Source organism: Ursus arctos, unplaced genomic scaffold, assembly GCF_023065955.2.
Source record: "Ursus arctos isolate Adak ecotype North America unplaced genomic scaffold, UrsArc2.0 scaffold_2, whole genome shotgun sequence".
NCBI classification, from domain to species: Eukaryota; Metazoa; Chordata; class Mammalia; order Carnivora; family Ursidae; genus Ursus; species Ursus arctos.
In genome coordinates, this window is record NW_026622874.1 from 30,306,320 (window position 1) to 30,328,345 (window position 22,026).

Sequence of the window (22,026 nt, forward strand, 5' to 3'; positions counted from 1 at the left end):
TGGGCCTTTTCCAGCACTAGCCCTGTAGGGAGAAGGAGGAGGAGAAGGAGGTTGGGTGCTTTATTGCAGCCTTGAGATGGGGGAAATCTAGCTTCCTAGTAGCCTTTGCTGGCCTGGGAGGGAATGGGGCCAAGGCTTTTACTGTGCTGCTTAGCTGTGTCTGAGTGGTTATTACCTATAAGTTTTCTGTCTTTTTAGGCTGCCCTTTTCCCAGTCCCTTTGCTACAGAGAGTGGGCTTTTGTTGGGACTTTTTGGGTCTGTACTCATGGGTCTTTCCAGGTTCCTGGCTTCTTCAGCTCTAAGTCTGGGAATGTCTGAGGCACAAAGAACGCCCAGAGAACCCCTCACTGTTATTCCGAGGCAGTGTGCTTTTTTCTCTCCACCTTTCAGAGTCTTAAGTTTGGGTTATATGCAGGGTCCAAGGCATTTAGTTGTACTTAGAGGAGGAATAGAGAAAAGTGTGTCTACTTTGATCTTTCTGGAAGTGGAAGTCCCATTTAGTTTACTGCCTTGAGATCTCAGGGCCCAAGCTTCTTTAATCACGCTTGTATAAATTTCTTTTCATGGGGAGAGAACTTAAAATCCCAAGCCTAGAAGAGCTCTGTGCATTGGTGGAAGGGGTGGAAACAGTTCCCATACACGAAGATGCACATTGGGCACTCTGTGGATCTGGCTTTCTTTTACTCACCTTTTAAGGCCTGGGGTCAACCATAGAGGAGACAGGGATATTCAGATTATTTTATATTCACTAAGGGGTCTTTATCCTCTAGAGGAAAAAATAAGTTCCCAGGACAGAAGAGGAAGTTTCACCCAGAGATTTATAAGAACCTGTAAGTGGCCCAGAGGAGTAGCTCGGGATTGGGGGTGAGGATCGCTTCCAGCTTGGCCTGGCCTCTGAAAGTGTGGCTTTTTGCTTTTGACTACTGAGGGCGAAACCCATCTGTGATATTTTCTTGGAGCCAAGCTTCTCTGGACTTCATCCTTCATGAGTCAGCTTCCTTAAAAGCCCCTTCCTTAGGGAAGTGTAACCTCGACGTGGAATGGCATGTGTTTCTAATCCAGCTAGACCTAGTTGGGGATCTGGTTCCATCTTTTGCTAGCTGTATGACCTTGACATTCAGTCGTCCACTTAAAAACCATCCTGTAGTGCTGACTCTGGGCCAGCCACCATGCTGGGTTTGGGGATAAAGTCATGGGCACCTTTCATTGCTCCCTTTGCTTTACTTTCTGGGCATGAGCAAGTCATCAGCTGGTTTTACTTCAAAAATACATTAAAAAATTGGACTACTTTTCCTCATTCCCTCATCTCTTTCCCAGGTTGTTAGAGTAAGGTCCCTGATTCTGTTCTTCCTTCTAATCCTTTGCCTCAATTCATTATCTACACAGCAGCCAGGGTAATCTTTTAAAAACATGCACCAGATTAATATTCTTTTGTTAAACCCCTCTGGTTACGCTCAGACATACTGAGAATGAAGTCTAACCCTCCTCGTGGTCCACTAGGTCCTGGGTGGTCTGGTTTCCACTTTTCTGAGCTCATCTGGCGTCCCTTTCCCCCCATCCAGTGGGCTTCAGTCATGCCAGACTTCTCTCTCTCTGCCTGAGCACATCAAGCTTGTCCCACCCTGGGGCCATTGCCGGTTCTGCTCTCTGCCTCGGATAATTTTCTGAACAAGTTTGAAAGGCTGGTTTCTGGTTGTCATTCATTCAGGTTTCAGTTCAAACGCTGTCCCTCCCCTGCTCCTCATGTCACATTCTAGCTAGTCGCCAGGTCCCCACCCTTGCCTCTTAGTTAGCTCTTACCATAATTTGAAATTATCTGGATTTGTCTCCTAGACCGAGCTCCACAAGTGCAGGCATCATGCTGTTTCCTTCATTGCTGTACATCCAGTGTCTAGAACAGTTCCTGCCACAGAACAGTAAATATTTGTTGAGTAAAGTTGCTTAATTTCTCTGGGGCCTCAGTTTCTCCCTTGTTGCATAGAATAATAATGGCTAACAGTACAAGGTTGTATTTAGAATTAAGTGAGATAAAACGTGTAGGTGAAGTACTTACTACAATGCTTGGCTCACAATAAGCCAAATAATGGTTTGTCATTGTTTCCTTCCGATTCTTTATATTATAATGTTCATTTCCATTCTCCTACACTCCTCTAGTACCTGTTCTTGCTCCTGATGATCCATCTGGAGTGTCATGAGCATTCGTTGCCAGTGGCGGATGCTGACTGGTTAGACGCTCGCAATGGAATCCTAACTTAGTTCTCTCTTGACCGTGTTTTTCTACAGGTTCTGCAGCTGGGCTCAGACATTCTTCCTCAGTACAAGCAGGAGGCACCGAAGACTCCCCCTCACATTATCCTACATTACTGTGTTTTTAAGACCACGTGGGATTGGATCATCTTGATCTTAACCTTCTACACAGCCATCCTGGTCCCTTACAACGTCTCCTTTAAGACCAGGCAGAACAACGTGGCCTGGCTGGTTGTGGATAGCATCGTGGATGTTATCTTTTTGGTGGACATTGTGCTGAATTTTCATACTACCTTTGTTGGACCAGCTGGGGAGGTGATCTCTGACCCCAAACTCATCCGCATGAACTACCTGAAGACGTGGTTTGTGATTGACCTTCTGTCCTGTTTGCCATATGATGTCATCAACGCTTTTGAGAACGTGGATGAGGTTAGTGCCTTTATGGGTGATCCAGGGAAGATTGGTTTTGCTGATCAGATCCCACCACCCCTGGAGGGGAGAGAGAGTCAGGTACATGCCTCAAATCTCAGACCTTGTTGTCATGTCTTGAAAGCTGAATAAATGTGGGTGGTCAACAGAAGAGTAATTCCGTGGGTGGGAACTGGCATGGCTGATGTCTGGAACGGAGGGAGCATGCTTGATGGATAGTCTCGCCTGCTGTTTTCGTCCTTTGGAGGATTGGAGGCCCTGCATGTCTGTGAATGGATGTGGAAGAGACCAGAGGCTTCCCTCTTATTTCGCGTGGAGTGCAAGCCACTGGCTCAGGGGTGGTGGGGCTGCAGAAGCAGGCATGCATTGCCTCTGCATTTGGTGAATCTTTCACTTGGTATGCAATGGCTGAATGTCTCCCTATTAATTGTTCTAATTATGGGGATTTTTCTATCATCTGCTGCTGACCTTTGGCTGTTTCATAACTAATGAACTCCTGGCAACAGGGATGCTATTTTCCCCCCAAGTTTGCTTGCTATTTTTTTTTTTTTTTTTTTTTTGGTAAGTGTTGGAAAAAGTAGTTGTTTCTTTGCTAAAATGAGTTTTGGCGGTGACCACTGGCATTCAGTGGTCCATACTCTCCCTTGCGTACATTTGCTGAGGTAGTCAGGCTACGGTCAAGTCCGGCCCTGTGACTAGGAGGGGTAGTACTATTGCTGGATTACGCTGCTTTGGATTGTTAGTCTTCCCATCAGTGGAAGGAATGAAAAGGAGACAAATGCTCCGTAAGTGTGTTGGAATTAGGACATGCTCAAATGGTCAGTGAACAGATGCCTGCGACATGTTGCCTAAGGAAGGGACCACTGGCCTGGTTCAAGTGATTTTCTCCTTTGAAAAAGTGAGGATGTCAAGTCATCACAGAGGAAAATGTCAGATTCTTATTCTTATTCTTAAATGTTCTATCGGAGTTGTTCTTCCTTCTTCCTACTGCCTAGTTGATGCTCCAAAAGAATGAAGATAAGGTAGTTTGTCTGGTAAATCTTCAGCCTCATAGAGCAGTGGGCCCTCACTGTCTTGGATTACAGAGGGTCCCAGAAGTCTCGGTCTGGCTAGGTGTTAACTGGGTGGGTAATTCAGGAAGCCATCTGGAAGTTGAGTTGAGGCAAGATTCACTGTCAGGGCTAGAGAGCTAGTGGGACTAGCCTTGAGATAATTGGAAGGAACAGCCAGCTCCCTGCCAAGACAAGATCTGGCCAGTGACTCTGTGACTTGCTGGTGACGTAATGATGCCTCCCAGCCTTCAGATCAGTATCAGTAGTAGGTGAGGACTCCAGCCCCTTCCTCAGTGAGAACCCAGCTACCTACCACTTCCCTCTCCAGAGAAGAGGAGCTGATGTTCAGATGCTCTAAACTCAGAACAACCCCTGCTTTTATCTATGTGGTGTGTTTTAATTTACTTTGAAATCGCAGGGAATAATGCTCTGGGTGGCTTGTGTGGATTTTGTAGGGGGATTGAATGAGTGAGACTGATCACTTACAAGAACAAAACATCCCTAAAGTGAATGTTGGGATTCTTTAGTGTGAATCTGAGTACACATTGGGAATGATATTTTTCTCTGTGAGCCCATTTGTAGAAGATTTTATGTTAGTTGGTGAGGAAAATATCATTTTGGCTTAGATAACTCAACGGAATTATTTCAACCTAAAAAAGCTTCTTATACACATATGGGAAATGAAATTTAACTTAAAAAAAACCTCTCGGGTTTTTAAAATAAACCATTTGCTATTTAGAGCAATAGCATTGAAAATTTGCAGATAAATAGAACAGTTTTCCGGCTTCCACAGGTTCTTGTTAAACATTGGCAGAGCCATAAACACATTTGTAAATGTGTCAAGATTACCTTGTCCCTTAGCAAAACAGAGAGCCTCCCCTCAAGCACTGTGTATGTCACGTTGGAAGTCCTTTGCTATCAATTGTGAGTACCCCTGGTGTGGTTTCTGATTTCCACAGTCATGAAATAGGTTGGCGGATAGGAAAAATGCCAGTTATCCGTAGCTTTTTAGTTGGAAGGCGTTTAGCATCAAAGCTCTCATTACCATCTCTTGGTCATAAATAATATGAGTATTAAGGGACTGTTGTTATGATTTGCTTCCATAAAGACTTGATTTTACGTTTAGTAATTTCTTTTCAGGCTTTGGCTGACACCTAAAACAATGCCTTTTCGTAACATTTATTGTGATGTCGGGCAGTCAGTGCCAGGAAACTGAAGATTTGGCTTCTGGCCCTCTTGGTATCACCTGTTAGGACAGCTGGGACTTTGTGCATGCCATTTAGCCTCTGTGGATCAGTTTTCTTATCTACACCTTGGGGATCATGCTACCTTTCCTGCCTGAAGGCATGGCATTTGGGCAGTAGATTATTTGAGTTCCCTGCTAGCTGCAAAGTGAGTTTGGTGAGTTCTAAAATCTCATCTGCGTTCGTCTTACCTCCAGGAGTTAATGATAAAAACAAGAAGCCTAGCACTTTGAGCTCCTACCTGTAGTGGGGGTGGGAGGATGGTGGGATGGGATGAGGGTTCAGAGCCCAGGAGGACCATGAAGGTCATCCAGTTCAACCCTCTTAGCTCACAAATAAGGGAACAGACACAGGGGGGATGTGACTCACTCAGGATGACACAGCAAATCATATGACTACGGCGATAATGAGTCCCCTTCTGACTCCTCTCTATTCTTCATGGTGACAGAGTGGATAACATAGGGACAAAATGCTGACGGACACAGTTGAGTCAAAACTGACCAAGAAGCTTCCAAAGTCTGTGGCAAAGCCCTTGGCCTGGTAGTGGGACGTTGGGCACTGTGTACAGGAGGTGGGGCTCTGCACTTCCCCCAGAGCAGCCATGTTGGTAATGAGATAGGCAGTTTAGCACGCTCACGGAGGGACAGACCCCGTATGGTTTTCCAGGCATAGGCCTTTGTTGAAAGGCACCATTAAATTAGTGGGAATGGAAGGTTGGTGGGGCTTAGAGGAGGTTGGAGAGGCCATGAAGGGTGCCCCAGTTGTTGATCCTGGGTATGGCTGGGTGAGAGAATTCCGATTAATTGTTTCCCATCCACTGCCTGCTGTCTTCTTGGCCATGCTCTGTTGCAGAGTTGCTAATCTAAGATTGCAACTCCCTCTGCTCTAGTCCCTTTCTTTGGGAGAGTGTGGGGAAGAAAAAAAATTATTGACTCATTTTTCATAAAAAAATACATGGAGCTGAATCCTCTCGGGTGTCCTCCTAATTATCCCAATGGATTTGTGTCCTAGTGGAGACCACCAAAGAAGAGAGGAATGTGCGGTGGTGGCTTTGCCATCTGTGTGTGTGTCGGGAGCGGGGGCTGGGGTGTGGGTGTGGGGTGGGGGCTCTTGAAGTGAAAGGACTACATCCACCCAAGGCTTGGGTCAAGAAAGAACCGGGTTAAATTGCTAATGCCAGCAATTGTGAATTCAGTCCTGTGGATGTCGCCCACCTCCGTGATTTAAGCCACACAAACGATCCCTTTGGACTCAACTTGTTTCACTTATGTAGATGGCCCACATTTGCGTCATTCTCCAGTCTGTTGGTCATAATCTGTTTTGGAGGCTGTTTGGGAATATGTTTGCACATTAGTTAAGCTGGTGAGAGGACAAAAGGTCTGGAAACCGGGTGAACTGAAGCTTGCCATAGGTCTGCTGAAGCAAAAGCCAGATGAGTCTTTCTCAAGCGCTTAGCGGATTACTGGCCGGGTGCTTCATGGATTAAAGATGGAATTATTATTCACAAAACATATTCCCTTTCCCCAGGAAGCCTTCTTGCCTCCTGCCATTGGAGTGTGGAAGTGCCCGGAGGTGAATGGAGCCAATCAGGCTACCTCCCAGGTCACAGTTCTGGCGCCTTCCATCCCTGGCTCTGTATGTGACCTTGGACAGCAGCTGGTGGTGTTGACATAGCTGACCCTTGCCAAGAGCCCGCTCTCACAGGAGATGCTCCCCGTAGAGCAGAACAGGAGCAAGGAGTGGAAAGATGAAGAGTATTGACAACGGCTTCCCTTTAGCTAGGGCGTTAAACTTTCTAAAACACTTCACACAGAGGTTCTTTATTCTAATTCTTCTGTGGCAAGTCCCTCCGCCAGCCAGCTGTGCAAACTTGTGCAAGCGTTTCAGCTCCCTGGACTTTGTTTGCCTCACCTGCAAGAGGGGTCCATCCCAGCTCCAACCTTGAGGACCCTGGGCGACTATTATCCCAGCGTTGCAGCTGAGGGGAAAGGGCCCGGCTGTCCAGGCAACGAAGCTGCTTCAAGCTTCTGATTCTCAGCCTGACTTTCTCTCCAGGCAGGTCATGCTGCCTCATCACAGAATCTCGAGCCAGAGTGAACCAAGCTGTGCGTTTTAGTTCCCGAGTCCCCCTTTCTGAATTGTTCCCTGGCACGGTCACTTCCGCTCTCCTCTTACATGGCCGACAGGTGAGAAGTTTGAGTGGCCGGCGTGGGTAAGCCTCCACGAAGGTTGCTGGTCTGTGTGTACAGGGCAGGACAGTGAGTGTGAAGGTCAGAAGTTACTCCCCCCCCCCCACCGCCCCCACTTCTCTCTCCTTGGCAGATGGGCTCCCCTCTACTTTCTCCTAGGTTCACTGTTCCTGGCTCTTCCAGGCTTTCCCTGATGCCGAAAGCAAATTGGACCCCCGCGGGTTGCTCATCCCGTTAATTGGTGGTTGTCAGTCCTAATCTGTAGTTTTGATTTAGGTGGATGGACACAGGTGACTCCTCTGCTGTCAGCTGAAAGTCACAAGGTGACCTGGAATTTGCTTCCCTATAGAGTCCCAGCCATAGAGGCCATGTCCATGGTTTGTAGTAGCACTTAACATTAAGAATTATTCAGAGCAATTTTAGGTTCATAGAAAAATGGAACAAAGAGCACAAAGACCACAGTTTCCCTATCGTGGACATCTTGCATTAGTGCGGTACATTGATGACAGCAATACTGATACATTCTTATTAGCTTAAGTTCATCGTGAACGTTAGGACTCACTCTGTAGAATACATCGTAAGGGTTTTTGCAAATTGTTAATGACAGAGCTCCATCATTAAGTGTCATACATAATGTTCCACTGCTCTAAACATCTCTGTGCTCCACCTGTTCATCCCACCCTCCTCCCCAACCCCTGGCGACCACTGATCTTTTTACTGTCTCTGTAATTTTGCCTTTTCGAGAATGTCATATGGTTGGAATCATACAATCTGTAGCCTTTCCAGGTTGGCTGCTTTCACTTGGTGATATGTATTTAAGGCTCCTCCGTGTCTTTTCATGGCTTGATAGCTCATTTCTTTTCATTGCTTAGCAATATTCTGTTGAGTGGATGTACCATAATCTTTTCAGTAATAGCAATTAAAAAAAATTACTGAAAGCCATTGCTTATTCAAGCCTGATCAGTTGAGGCCTTGTCTGGGATTTCCTCCTCCTCTGGGTCTCTTGGACACGGAGAGCAGACAGGAGCTGAGACACTGGTGCGCAGACTGGCTTCCGGCCTGTGCTGTCTCCTGGGTAAAAACTGACAACGTTTAGCACAAGTTGTTAGTCTGTTACTGTGACAGACAGCAAAATGATCGTGCATTATACTTCCCTCACATTTCAGACTCTTTTCTTTGGCATTTCTCTCTTTTATTTTGGAGCCATTTCTACATCTGATTTTGGCAAACGCAAGAGGACACAAGCAGACACACTATAGTTTTTATCCCCGTGTCTCGTTAGGGGCAGGAAGTGCTGCTGATGGGTGTGTTTCTCTTTTGACGGCCTGCCGTGGTGGCCAGGGGCCGAGGTCCCATCTCAGTAATGTTCCCGATGTTGCCACTGTCCCCATGCTGGCAATGCTGTTGTCTCCCCCATCTTACCCACCAGGGGAATCCAGCTGAGATCTTTCCCTCTTATTTTTATTTATTTTTAAAATCATTCTTCTTCCAAACTTGTGCTCATAGCATGTGAAGGACCATGGAGGTCCTGGGAGCAAACTAGACTCAAGCCACCCTGCATCATTTCTCAACGCTTCCCTACTGTCTGTTCTCTCCCAGCCTCCATTCTAGCCAAGCCAAGTCCTGCTTCTCTTCTAATTCTCCACCAACTTTTCTTGGTACCTCTTTAAGGTTGTTCCCTCTTTAAAGAGATCTTACTGACTTGGGTGCTAGGGGATGAGAATACAGCTCTTCAAAGCTTGCAGTCTGGTGGGGGTCACAGGTAAATGACAGTGGTGGAGAATGTGAGAGGTGCTGTTCCAGGGCTCAGTTCAGGGTGTTATGGCTTACTAACGGGGAGTACTTAGCCTAGCGAGAGAATACAGGAAGGCCTCCTGGAGGAGATGAGGCGAGTTAGTTTGGTGAGGAGTAAGAAGGGTGTTCTTGGAAGAGGAGAGAGCATATGCAGAGGAGTTCGCTCTTAGGGCCGAACAAGCATTCACTGTGTCCAAAGCCAAGTCAGCACTGGGGGAGGGAGGCAAGATCCAGTGTTAGAATCTCAGAGTCTTGCCAAAGAGTTTACATTTTATCATGTGGTCAAAAAGAAACCATTAAGGGTTTCCATTAGATGTGTGCCATGATCTGACTTTGATTTTGAAGGTGTATGCAGGCAGCAGTGGTGAGAATGAGAGGAAAATGTCGCAGGTCTCCCCTCCTCTAGTTCCCTTGAGTCCACAGCACTTAGGCTGTTCTCTCCGCCACTGCACCGAAGCAACACCACCTCTCTGCCCCAGATCTCCTGATCCTCTGGCCCTCACTCTTAATGCCTGGCCAAGCCCCCACCCTGAACCCTGATTGGACCCAGTTCTCTGGCTCCTCTGGGCTGTGCTCCAGTGCCTCACTGTCAATGGAGAACTCCATCACCATGTAGACCCACCCTTAGTACACGTGGGATGCTTACTGTGTTTCTCCAGGCACTGCCCTCCAAGGCAGGTCCTTTGTTCCCCCAACCCATTCAGGTCTGGCTGTCACCTCCACCCCTGCTCTGAGCCTTGCTCATAAATCAAGTGACTGTGCATATGGAGGACTCTGTTATTATGTTCCATTGGTTTATCTATTCTTAACTCCTTTACCGCACTGTGTTAATTAGCATAGTACTATAGTAAGTATTAGAATCAGTTACCTGGGTTCTTTTGTTTCAAGACGGCCAAAGAGCCTTTGTATAGCCAAATAAATTCTAGATTTGGCTTGCCAGTTTCCACCTAAACCCCAAAAACTTGTTGGGATTTTGGTTGGAATTACATTAAATCTAAAAACCAGTTTGGAGAGGGGAGCCTGGGTGGCTCAGTTGGTTAAGCTTCTGACTCTTGGTTTTGGCTTAGGTCCTGATCTCATAGGTTGAGATTGAGCCCCGACTGGGGCTCTGTGCTCAGCGGGAGTCTGCTTGGGTAGTCTCCTCTTCTGCCCCTTCCACCATTCACATGCATGCTTTCTCTCAAATAAATAAATAAAATCTTAAAAAAAAAACAATTTGGAGAGAATGGAAGTCTTAATTATTGAGTTTTCCAAATGTTGACCATAGAATATCCATTTATTTGGGTCTTCTTTAATTATCACTATATTAACAAAATATTCTTAACAATATTTGCTGCCATTCTTTTTTGTTCTTGCTGTTAAACTTATTCCTAGACACCTGGTATTTTTGGCACTCTGTAAATGGCTGGCTTCATTTCCCATTTGTTTTCTGCTGGTTTAAAGTGTTTTTTGTTTATTGATTTTACAGCAGACTTACCCCCAATTTGCTTATTAATTTGAAGGTTTTTTAGGGTATTTAGAATTTTTTACATGCACAATCATGTCTTTATGAATAAAAACTATTTAATTTTTTTTCCTCTGCAAAATCTATACCTTTATTTCTTTTTCTTAGTCCTGTCTGGGATCAACAATATAATGTTGAATAGAAGTGGGTACAGTAGACGTCCTTCTCTTATTTTTAATCTCAGGGGGAATATGTTCAGTGTTTCAGCATCAAGTATATTGTTGACTTTAGTTGTGTGTAAATACTCTCTGTTAGATTAAGGAAGATCTCTTATATTCCTGGTTTTCCGAGAATTTTTACCATTAACGGGTTTTGAATTCTACCAAATACTTTCCTGCGTTTGTTGAGATAAAATGTTTTTCCTCCTTTAATTTATTAATGTGGTGAATTATACTGATTGACTTTTTAAAGAAAGATTTATTTATTTATTTGAGAGAGAGAAAGAGAGTGTGTGTGTGTGTGTGAGAAAGCACAAGCAGGGGGAGTGGCAGAGGGAGAGGGAGAAGCAGGCTCCCCACTGAGCAGGGAGCCAGATTCAGGGCTTGGTCCCTGGGATCATGACCTGAGCTGAAGGCAGAGGCTTAGCTGACTGAGCCACCCAGGTGTCCTGTTGATTAACTTTTGAATGTTGAATTATCGCTGAATTCCTAGAATAAACCCTAGTTGGCCATGATGTCTTGTACTTTTTTACATAACTGTAAATTATTTTGTAATATTTTATTTAGGAATTTAGCATTTATGTTCATGAAGGTGTTGGCCTTTAATAATTTTTTTGTGTGATATCCTTGTTAGGTATATACAGGGAAGTGTATCTTCTATCACTATTCTCTGAAAGAATTTGTATAAGATGGGACTATTCAGACATATAGGAATATAGGGCCATTCAGGTATTCTTTTTTTTTTTTTTCTTGTGTCAGTTTTGCATTGTTAAAGATTTGGCCATTTCATCTAGTGTGTCAAATGTATTGGCAAAAAGTTATACATAGTATGTGTGTTTTTTTTTTTAATGTTGGATCTATAATGTTTTCTTTCCCTTTATTCTTCATTGGTCATTTGTATCTTCTCTCTGTTTATCTTGGTAGAGTTTTCTCAATTATAGTAATCTTTTCAAAGAACCAACTTTTGGCTTTGTTAATTGTTAAATGTCTGTTTTCTATTTCATTGATTTTTGCTCCTATTTGTATGTTTTCTTTGTTCTACTTTTCTGGGGCATTAAGTTTACTAGATTCCACCTCCCCAAAGCAAAAATTAATAGACATAAACAATTCCATAATCAAAGTTGAAGTCTGCATATACCCCTTTCTCAGTAACTGATAGAACAAGCAGACAAAATATTGAGTAATTACAGATAATTTTTTAAAGCTCTATCTACTTGACCTAATTAGCCTATAGGGAATAAACACTTAACAACTTCAAAATACATATTTTTTTTGGAATTTCATATAAAATATTTACCAAAATAGACCAGATACTGAACCGTAAAGGAAGTCTCAACAAAATTCAAGGATTGAAATCATATAGTGTACTTTCTTACCACTGAGAAATTAACCTAGAAATCAGTAATAAAAAGATTAGTAGGAAATTACCACCATTTGCATTCCTGCCAACTGTGCACGAATGTTCCTTTTTCTCCACATCCTTACCAACCCTTGTTATTTCTTTCTGATAGTAGCCATTCCAACGGGTGTAAGGTGATATATCTCATTATGGTTTTGATTTGCATTTCCTTGATCGTTAGTATGTTGAGAATCTTTTCATGTATCTATTGGCCGTCAGTGTATCTTCTTTGGAATAATGTCTGTTCAGGCTCTATGCCTATTTTTAATCGAATTATGTGGGGGTTTTTTGGTGTCGAATTGTAGACGTTCTTTATGTATTTTAGCTCTTAGCCCCTTAATGGATATATCGTTTGCATTTATCTTCTCCAAGGAGTAGGTTGCTTTTTCATTTTGTTAATGGTTTCTTTCACTGGGCAAAAGCTTTTTATTTTAATGTAGTCCCAATAGTTTATTTTTGCTTTTTTCCCTCCTGCCTGAGGAGACATATCTAGAAAAATGTTGCTGAGGCTGATGTCGAGATTACTGCCTGTGTTTTCTCCTAGGAGGTTTATGGTTTGATGTCTCACACTTAGGTCTTTAATCTATTTTGAGTTTATTTTTGTGTCGGGTGTAAGAAAGTGGTCTACATGCATTTCTTTTGCATGTAGCTGTCCAGTTTTCCCAGCACCATATGTTGAAGAGACTTTCTTTTTTCCACTGTATATGATTGCCTTCTTTGTCATAGATTAATTGACCGTATAAGCATGGGTTTATTTATGGGGCTCTCTATTCTGTTCATTGATCTATGTGTCTATTTTTGTGCTAGTACCATACTGTTTTGATTATTATAGATAGCTTTGTAGTGTATCTTGAAATCTAGGATTGTGATGTCTCCAGCTTTGTTGTTCTTTCTCAAAATTGCTTTGGCTATTCAGGGTCTTTTGTGGTTCCATACACATTTTAGGACTATTTGTTCTAGTTCTGTGAAAATGCTAGTGGTATTTTGATAGGGGTTGCACTGAATCTGTAGATTGCTTTGGGTAGTAGGGACATTTTAACAATTCCTCCAATCCGTGAGCATGAAATATTTTCCACTTGTTTGTGTCGTCTTTAATTTCTTTCATCAGAGTTTTATACTTTTCAGAGTACAGGTCATTCGCCTTCTTGATTAAGTTTGTTCCTGGGTATTTTATTCTTTTTGGTGCAGTTGTTAATGGAATTGTTTTCTTAAATTCGGTTTTTGCTACTTCGTTATTGGTATGTAGATAAACAATAAATTTCTGTATATTAATTTTGTATCCTGCAACCTTACTGAATTCATTCATCAGTACTAATAGTTTTTTTAGTAGAGTCTTTTGGGTTTTTATGTATAGTCTTGTGGCCTTATTTTTAAAAAATATCTCTTGTAAATAGATAGCAAAGGATTGGGTCTTTTTTTATTTTTTGAAAATCTGGTCCATCAATAATTGTCTTGTAACTGGAACACGTAGTCCACTTTCTTTTGTCACTCTTGTTGCTGTCATTGGGTTTTAGTCTGTCATCTTGCTATTTATTTTCTCTTTCTCATACTTGTTTTTTTTTTTTGGTTCCTATTTCCGTTTTTCCCACCTTCTTGGGATTAATTATTTGTTTATTATTTCACTTAATTTCCCAACTTAAGCTTTTTAGTCGTATATATTTTATTATTCTTTTAGTGCTCACCCTAGAGATTACAACTGCAATCTCTGCATATTAAAAGCTATTTAAATTAGTACTTTTACCCTTTCTCAAACTACGTAAGATCTTTACAGTAGTTTAATTCTGTTTAACCTCCTTTTTGCCCTTTGTGCTATTTTTGTTATACACATACAGGTCTTTGTTATCATTCTTGTTTTAAATTGTCAATACTCTTTTATATTTATTCATATGTTTTTCACTCTTCTTTTTAGTTTCATAGTTTTGGGAGGGGAATCAATTTCTTTCAGCCCAAGCATCTGTTTTCATTCTTTTTCACAGTACAGTTCTTTCGGTGATGATTTTTTTAAATCATTTGTTTGAAAACATCTTTATTTGGATTATTTTTGCAAGGTGTAAAATTATAGGCTTGCTTTTTTATTTTTAAACCTTCTAGCAGTGTAAATATGTTATTGCTTCTGATGAGAATTCAGATGTCATTCTATTGTTGTTCTCCTGAATGTGAATTGTCTTATTTTCCTCTGCTTCTTTTATTTATTTATCTTCAAATTTTTATTTAAATTCTAGTTAGTTAACGTGTAGTGTAATAGTGGTTTCAGGAGTAGAATTTAGTGATTCATCACTTACATACCACACCCAGTGCTCATCGTGACAAACACCCTCCTCAGTGCCCGTCACCCATTTAGCCCACTGTCCACCCACCTCCTTCCATCATCCCTCAGTTTGTTTTCTATTGTTAAGAGTCTTTTATGGTTTGTTTCCCCCTCTCTTTTTTCCTTCCCAAATGCTCACCTGTTTCGATTCTTAAACTCTGCATATAAGTAAAATCATGTGGTATTTGTCTTTCTCTGACTGATTTATTTCACTTAGCATAATACACTAGCTCCATCCATGTTATTGCAAATGGCAAGATTTTATTCTTTCTGATGGCTGAGTAATTTTCCACGGTGTGTGTGTGTGTGTGTGTGTGTGTGTGTGTGTATCCCACATCTTCTTTATTCATTCATCGGTCAGTGAACATTTGGGCTCTCTCTGTAGTTTGGCTATTGTTAATCATGCTGCTATAAATATCAGGGTGTATGTACCCCTTCAAATCTGCATTTTCGTATCCTTTGGGTAAATTCCTCTGCTTCTTTTAAAATTTCCTGTATATTTTTTGTTTTTAACATTTTGACCATTAAGTTCCTGGGTTGGGTTTTGTTGTTGACTATATTTCACATGTCTCTTATGGGTATGTTCTGTTCTCTTTTCATCTATGATTCAGGTTGACTAATTTTTATTGACCTATATTCAAATTCACTAATCCTATTTCTGCTGTAACCAGTCTGCTGTAAATCTGTCTGATTAATTTAAAATATAGGTTTTTTTTCCCCCCAGAATACTCATTTGATCCTTTTTTCTCCCCTTTTGTAACAGGTTGAGATATAATTCACATACCACACCATTCACCCATTTAAAGTGTACAAGTCAGTGGTTTTTAGTATATTCTCAGAGTTGTGCAACCATCACCTGAATCAATTTTAGAATATTAAAAAATTTTTAATCATGGTAAATACACATAACGTAAAATTTACCACCTGAGCCATTTTTAAGTATACAGCTCAGTGGCGTTAGGACATTCCCATTGTCTTGCTACCATCACTACCATTCATCCACAGAACTCTTTTCGCCTTGCAAGACTAAAACTCTGTACCTATTAAACAATAAATCCCCATCCACCCCCGTAAATACAGGTTTTATATGTATTAACTTCTGACTCTTGATGGAGTCTGAGACACAGAGATGTTGGTGCCGTTATTGGAAAGCACATAGCTAGTGAGAGGCAGAACAGATCTTGTCTTCCCAGTTGAGGTTCCAGAAGTATTGAAATGTTTGGATGATGACTTGTTTAACCTTGAGTTCACTACAGCCTCAGGGCCCAATTTAGCTTAGATGATTGTGGCTTTTATTTGAATTATCTAGCCCATACCAATAACAGCATCCATGGCCACATTTGTAGGAAAGGGAGTCTGAAGGATACAGAAACTATACTAAAGGGTTTTGAGAATTAGACCTTCTTGGGGAATTAGTATCCTATGGGTTTCTCCAAGTACAGGAAAGCTCTGTGGATAAGACAAGGTTTGAGGATTAGCTGAAGTGTATCTCAAGGTGTTGGTTAGGAGGCAAGAGAGCATTGCCTGTCTGATGGTGGAGGCCTTTGTAAGAACTCATGACTAAGCCTTCCTTTAAGAAGTAGTAGTTTTTGGGTGCATGTGTTCTTACCCTCCTAATATGTTGAAAGGTTTTGAAGGCAAAAGTAATACTTAGTGCTCATTAATTGACAACACGAGTGTCCACATATTTGAATTAGAGCATCTAAGAAGCACTTGTTTTAGGTTGAATGAGAAGCTCCCCAGTAGAGTGATACGAGATGGTCAGAAAAGTCTCTTACAAATATCATCTCTCCCACTAGCCTGCTTAAAATTCTGACTTTTTTTTTTTCTCCTTGTTATTTGTTCTATGTTTTCTTATTAAGCAGAGTAACAAATCAAAACAGTTGTAATTGTGATAGTAGTGGTAGGGGGTTGGTCTCTCATGACCTTTGGTGAGGAAGAGAGGAGTGTGTGCTCCGCTGTCAGACCGTGGCCTTATGGGGTGAGGGCCTACTGTGGAGTTTCCGGAAGCATGGCTTTCGCCAGAGACATGGATGATGGTGCCAGAGATGGGCTGTCTGCTTCCCAATGGTCCAAAGACGAACCGGCAGAGATGGTGCAGGTAGTGAATGTAGATTCAGGCATGCTATAAATAGAATGCCAGGTCCATGTGGGGCGATGTAGGAACGAGACATGAAGCCTCATTGAAAGGAAACGTAAAGAAAAAATAGGGAATAAAGAGTACTAAGCAACAGAAAAGACTTGCATTTTTAGTTACATTTTTATATAACCACATTTCTTTGAAAGGGATGTATATAAATGAAAGGCTTCTATTTGAATAGAAAAAGCAACAAAAAGCATGGCAACACTTAGAGGAAAGAATGGGACCTTGTACATAATGTCATTTTCAGTGTTTTACAGAGCCCCTTACGTCTTATTCCAATAAAAGTGTTTTGTTTTGTTTTTTAAAGCAGGCACTAGAACAGATGAGAGAGTAAATGTGACTGTGTTTTGTGCTCTTTGGGAAAAGGTATGACAGAAATATACCTCTATTTATTCACCGGGTATTGATTGAACAGCACCAGAAATAGAGCTCTGTGTTCAGTGCTTTGGGAATTTTAGAGGAAATAAAATGGTTTCAGGTTGAGGGTTTTGAGCCAGGTCTGCAGGAAAGGTATAGCCGGGAACTGGCAGGTAGAATTGTCAGTTGGCCAAACAGCGTAACTTCATGATGAAATAACCAGCTGCCTCTTTGACTCTGTCTCTGACTAGCTGTGTGACCTTGAGCACATTAGTTATCCTCTCTAAACCTTGGTGTTTTGTTTCTTAAAGATTTTATTTATTTATTAGTCAGAGAGAGAGCACAAGCAGGGGGAGTGGCAGGCAGAGGAAGAAGCAGGCTCCTCGCTGATCAAGGAGCCCGAGGCAGGACTCCATCCCAGGACCCTGGGATCATAACCTGAGCCAAAGGCAGATGCTTAACCAACTGAGCCACCCAAGCGCCCTTAAACCCTGGTGTTCTTATCTTTAATGAGGGCAGTGTCTATCTTGCAGGGTGTTGTGGGGATTAAATTAGGTAATGTGTATAGATTAGTGCAGTGCTGGCATGTCGCCAGCATTTAGTAACTAGTACTGCTATTCCTATTGTTGTTGTTAGCTCAGGAGATGTTCTAAAAGAGTAATGATTATTTCCCTCAGGAAGATTCTTTTTTTTTTTAATGATTTTTTATTATATTATGTTAGTCACCATACAGTACATCCCCGGTTTCCGATGTAAGGCTCGATGATTCATTAGTTGCATATAACACCCAGTGCACCATGCAATACCTGCCCTCCTTACTACCCATCACCGGCCTATCCCATTCCCCCACCCCCCTCCCCTCTGAGGCCCTCAGTTTGTTTCTCATAGTCCATAGTCTCTCATGTTTCATTCCCCCTTCTGATTACCCCCCTTTCTTTATCCCTTTCTTCCCCTACCGATCATCCTAGTTCTTATGTTCCATAGATGAGAGAAATCATATGATAGTTGTCTTTCTCTGCTTGACTTATTTCACTTAGCATTATCTCCTCCAGTGCCGCCTCATGAAGATTCTTGGCCCTGGGAAGTATTGCTGTTGGGAAGCATGTCTTTACTCCTGAGCACATAGGTTTGAACCATCCGATGACCATTCATACCCCACCCTTCATGGAGCCTTGGCTAAAAATGAGAGGCCCCAGTCGCAAGAGAGATTTTGCATAGATTTTGCATAGAGGTCTCAAGGCCAGACCAGAACAGCCATGCTGACGGCTCACTCTGCTTTCTGGATCTGAGCACCGTCTGATTGCACATGAAAATCATCTCGGTTGCCTGTTGAAAATACGTATGCTCAGGCTCCACTCCAGTGTGTTGATCCTCTGTTCCACAAACTCGTATTTTTAACATTCTCCTCTGTTGGTTCTTCTGGGGCCATCCTAGCTCCAGACTAGCATTTGGAGTCACCTCAGACCATTTGGAAACTTTCCTAATGGGCTGGGAGTGGCCTTACCTGCGTGTTCCCTGTTTTCCTGGATCTTGGAATGTCTTTGAACGTTGACCTGCCGCTGCCTTGGCTATCCTCCTCTCTCACAGCCATGCCTTCTCTGAGTTCTTGAAGCCTGCGCTAACCACCATATTTGAATCAGCAAACACTTACTAAGCTCCAGAGAGGCAAGGTGTGCAAACAAAGCAGAACGAATTCTTGTTTCTTTTGCTTTTTGTGCATTGCTCTGTGACACATACCTCTTCAGACTCTAGTGATGATAATAATTATTCCATAAAAAATATAGCTCCTGTTTATTGGGCACTTACCACGTGCGGGGATTGTCCTGGGCTAAGTGCTTGATGCCTCTCATCTCATTTTATTTTCACAGTTCAGTGAAGGCGACTCACTCCCATTTTATAGGAGAGGAGATTGAGGCTTAGAGTGGCGGTCTGCTAGGGAGCAGAGCTGACATTCTCATTGCGGGACTTGGAAGTTCTGTCTTCACCACTTTGTTGATCCCGTGGTTGGTATTTGTAGCAAGCTCTACAGATAACGTGAGGGAGGACTTGAAACTTTAGTCTACCAGTCCCTCCCCCCTCCAACCTCTTTCATATGAGAAATGCACCTGACAGGTTGGGTTAGTCAATGAAAGGATGCAGAGGTGAGTCAAAATGCTCTGAGAGCCCAAGGAAGGAGTTGTTAAATGGGCACGATGGTCGGCCATTTCATGGAGGAGGAGGCAGATGGGCCAAGCCTTAAGGGAATAGGCTTGTTTTGATAGATGACGCTGTGACCAAGCAGATTTTCCCCACTGCCACAGCTGTAATGATTCAGGACTTCAGTGTCATAACATATCTGGGGAGTTTGGGTGGGGCTTAGCCTATTTTTGGTACTTGTTGATATGATTGTGCTAATATTGATAATTGTCTTCCTTGAGCCGTAGTTTACAAAGTGGAGTTTAAAATGTGGAAAACATATAAAAATGTTTAGATTTTACAACTTTCCAGAGGAAACAGAGGTGGAAACAGAGGGTTCCCAGTGTAAAAGATGGTGATTTTAAAAGACTGCCTTGTGTTTGTTGAGGGTCCCCTGAAGAAGCATATCTTGGAGCTGATCCCTCTCTACGAGGAGTCGGGGATGCCAAAGACTAGGAAGTTTTAACCAGGGGAAAATAGTATCAGGAGGTAGGGGTGAAGTGGGACCCTCTAGCCTGAGCAAATAGGACAGCCAAGGCCTGGAGGTACAAAGCTGCATGGTGCATTCAGGGCACAGGGGTGTGGGGGGGCTGGCCTGCAGGGGGCTGGAACATAGTGTGTGAGGAAGGGCGTGGGCGATGAGGCTTGAAAGGTGGGATTGTGGTTTGCCTGGGTGGCTCAGTCGGTTAAGTGTCTGCCTTTGGCTCAGGTCATAATCCCAGGGTCCTGGGGTCGAGCCCTGCATGGGCTTCTCCCTTTGCCTGCCGCTCCCCCTGCTTGTGCTCTCTCTCTGTCAAATAAATAAAATCTTAAAAAAAAAAAAGGTGGGATTGTGGAGGGCTTTGAATTCGGGGTACCCTTTCGATGGAGATATACACAGTATTCATCCTAGACTTCAATTCCAGCACAGGGGATTGATTTTATATCCTCGTATCCAGTAGGGGCCAAAGGAAGGGCCTTTGGGGAGCATCCCACATGGTTATCTTGCCTGTTTTTCCCTCATCCCTGTTGCTGTAATAAAGTATAAGCTGTCCAGGTCCTTGCGGAGTTCTAAAGAGGCTCCGTGAACTCTGTATTATGATGCTTTAGCACTTTACATTGTCTCCATGTGAAATCTCACGTTTGATTCTCATCATCAAAATGGATGGGATATCGCTCTTGGATCCAGTAACAGTTATCACTTACTGAGTTCCTGATATGTGTTCCCACCGTGCCAGTGCTCCACAGACATGATCACCGAATGCCCACCATTGTGCAAGGTAGTTGTCAGTTTTTTGTTTGCCTGATGAGGAAGCCAAAGCTTAGAAACTAGCTTAAGTAACTTGCTCTTTCATAGAACCCCACCCCCAGGTTTAGAAACCAAACGTGCCTTACTGCTGAGTCCATGTTCTTTCCATCCGGCTCTGCTGCCACCTCTGTCTTACTGCTGGGGGACCTAAGGTCCAGAGATGGCATTTTTTTTTTTTTGAAGATTTATTTATTTATTTAAGAGAGAGAGAGGGAGAGAGAGAGAGGAGAGAGTGCACGTGCACACACAAGGGAAGGGGCAAAGGCAGAGGAAGAGAGAGAAACCATAAGCAGTCTCTCCACTCAGCATGGAGCCCAACGAGGGGCTCGATCCCAGGACTCTGAGATCATGACCTGAGATGAAACCAAGAGTTGGCCGCTCAACTGACTGAGCCACCCAGGCACCCCCCTCAGAGAAGGTATCTTGCCCAGGGCACACTTGGAATGGTGAGACAGCAGCTTGTCCAGGTTACTGTGAGTCTTTTCTTGAGCTGCGAGCACCCTGCTGGCTACCAGGTACCCTTAGTATGACCCCTAGTATCCCATGAGTTACTGGCCAGCTGGTCCCTCTGGAGTCTGTAATATTCATTCTTCGTCATTTGTCCAAAGGCATATGGTCTTCCCTCCCTCAGTAGTTGGTACTCGAAGCTCCCTCCTAGTGTTGACAGCTTAGTCATTATACCATCTTCTCATATTTCTCATGTATTCACCCATACTTGCTGTGTAAATCTCCAGAAACAGCCTGTTTATGAAGGGTCTTTGACAAGGCTATAACTCTAGCCTGATCTGAGGATGCTACTATAATTAGTTACAGGTTGGCATTCGTTAAATTGAATACAATCCATCATGCTTATTAGATATGGTGGGGGAGGCCGCACCCTGAAGGCGCAGTAGTAGGAAACACACATTAAATATACCTAAGTTGAGTATTTTCCCAGGCAGCTGCATATACAGAGCAGGGGCACGTGTTTGTAACACAGCCGCTCTCTTCTGCAATGACACAGAGGAAATAGTGGGGACTGGGGAAGAAAAAGCACTTAGAAGCTTTCAAAGTAAATTGAGCTAGTTACAAAGTACCCCTAAGAAAATTTAAATCATAATACGTGAGAATGGAAAACAGAAGAAGTGATTCTTCAGGTAATTACCAAAGATTTCTCAGGTGGGATGGAGTTTTCTCCAAGTACAGGTATCTTGACACGTTATAGACTATCCTAGTGACCTATTGGTTTTTATAGCATTTGGGAACTTTAGCTGTTGTCAGTTGCCGGAAGTGCGACATGTAACATACTCTAGATCCCAGTTACTTTCAGCCCTTTCATTTTTGGTCCTCAGCATCAAGACAGACCTTTATTAATAGCCTCATTTTAAGAGGAACTAGGGCATATGAGGTACATGGCTCGGGTCACTCGATGTTTTGGAGGATGTGCCCTTGAAGGCAGTGCTGTTGTAGCTGTCAGAATCAACCCAGATGGATGGGCTCTAATACTAGGTTTGTTTGTATGTTTCCCAGCTGGGCAGCACGTCTCCACTCATGGCTATAATAAGAAAACTCATGGGCTGGTTTTGATGTGTATTTCTGATCGGAAAATTAGTACCTGGTACTTTTACCTTTATTTTTGTTCCTTAAACATATTGCAAGTTCGTCCAAAAATTCCCCCACAACACAAGTTAACATCTGTAAGAGTCCCAAGTTTGGTAGCGTGTGGCCCTTGTTGGGGGGCAGGCGCGTTGACAAAACA

General features: G+C 42.9%; 1 protein-coding gene across 2 annotated transcripts in view; it reads left to right on the top strand.

Moving 5' to 3' along the window:
- KCNH1 (potassium voltage-gated channel subfamily H member 1) overlaps positions 1–22,026 on the top strand; it is a 351,315-nt gene that overhangs the window by 76,593 nt on the left and 252,696 nt on the right. Inside the window, exon 6 of one of the 2 annotated variants that reach the window (XM_044387791.3) lies at positions 2,285–2,758. In XM_044387791.3, the coding sequence (XP_044243726.1) occupies positions 2,285–2,758 (474 nt within the window). The remainder of the gene's footprint in view (positions 1–2,284; positions 2,759–22,026) is intronic. The other variant, XM_026509088.4, reaches the window with a different exon arrangement.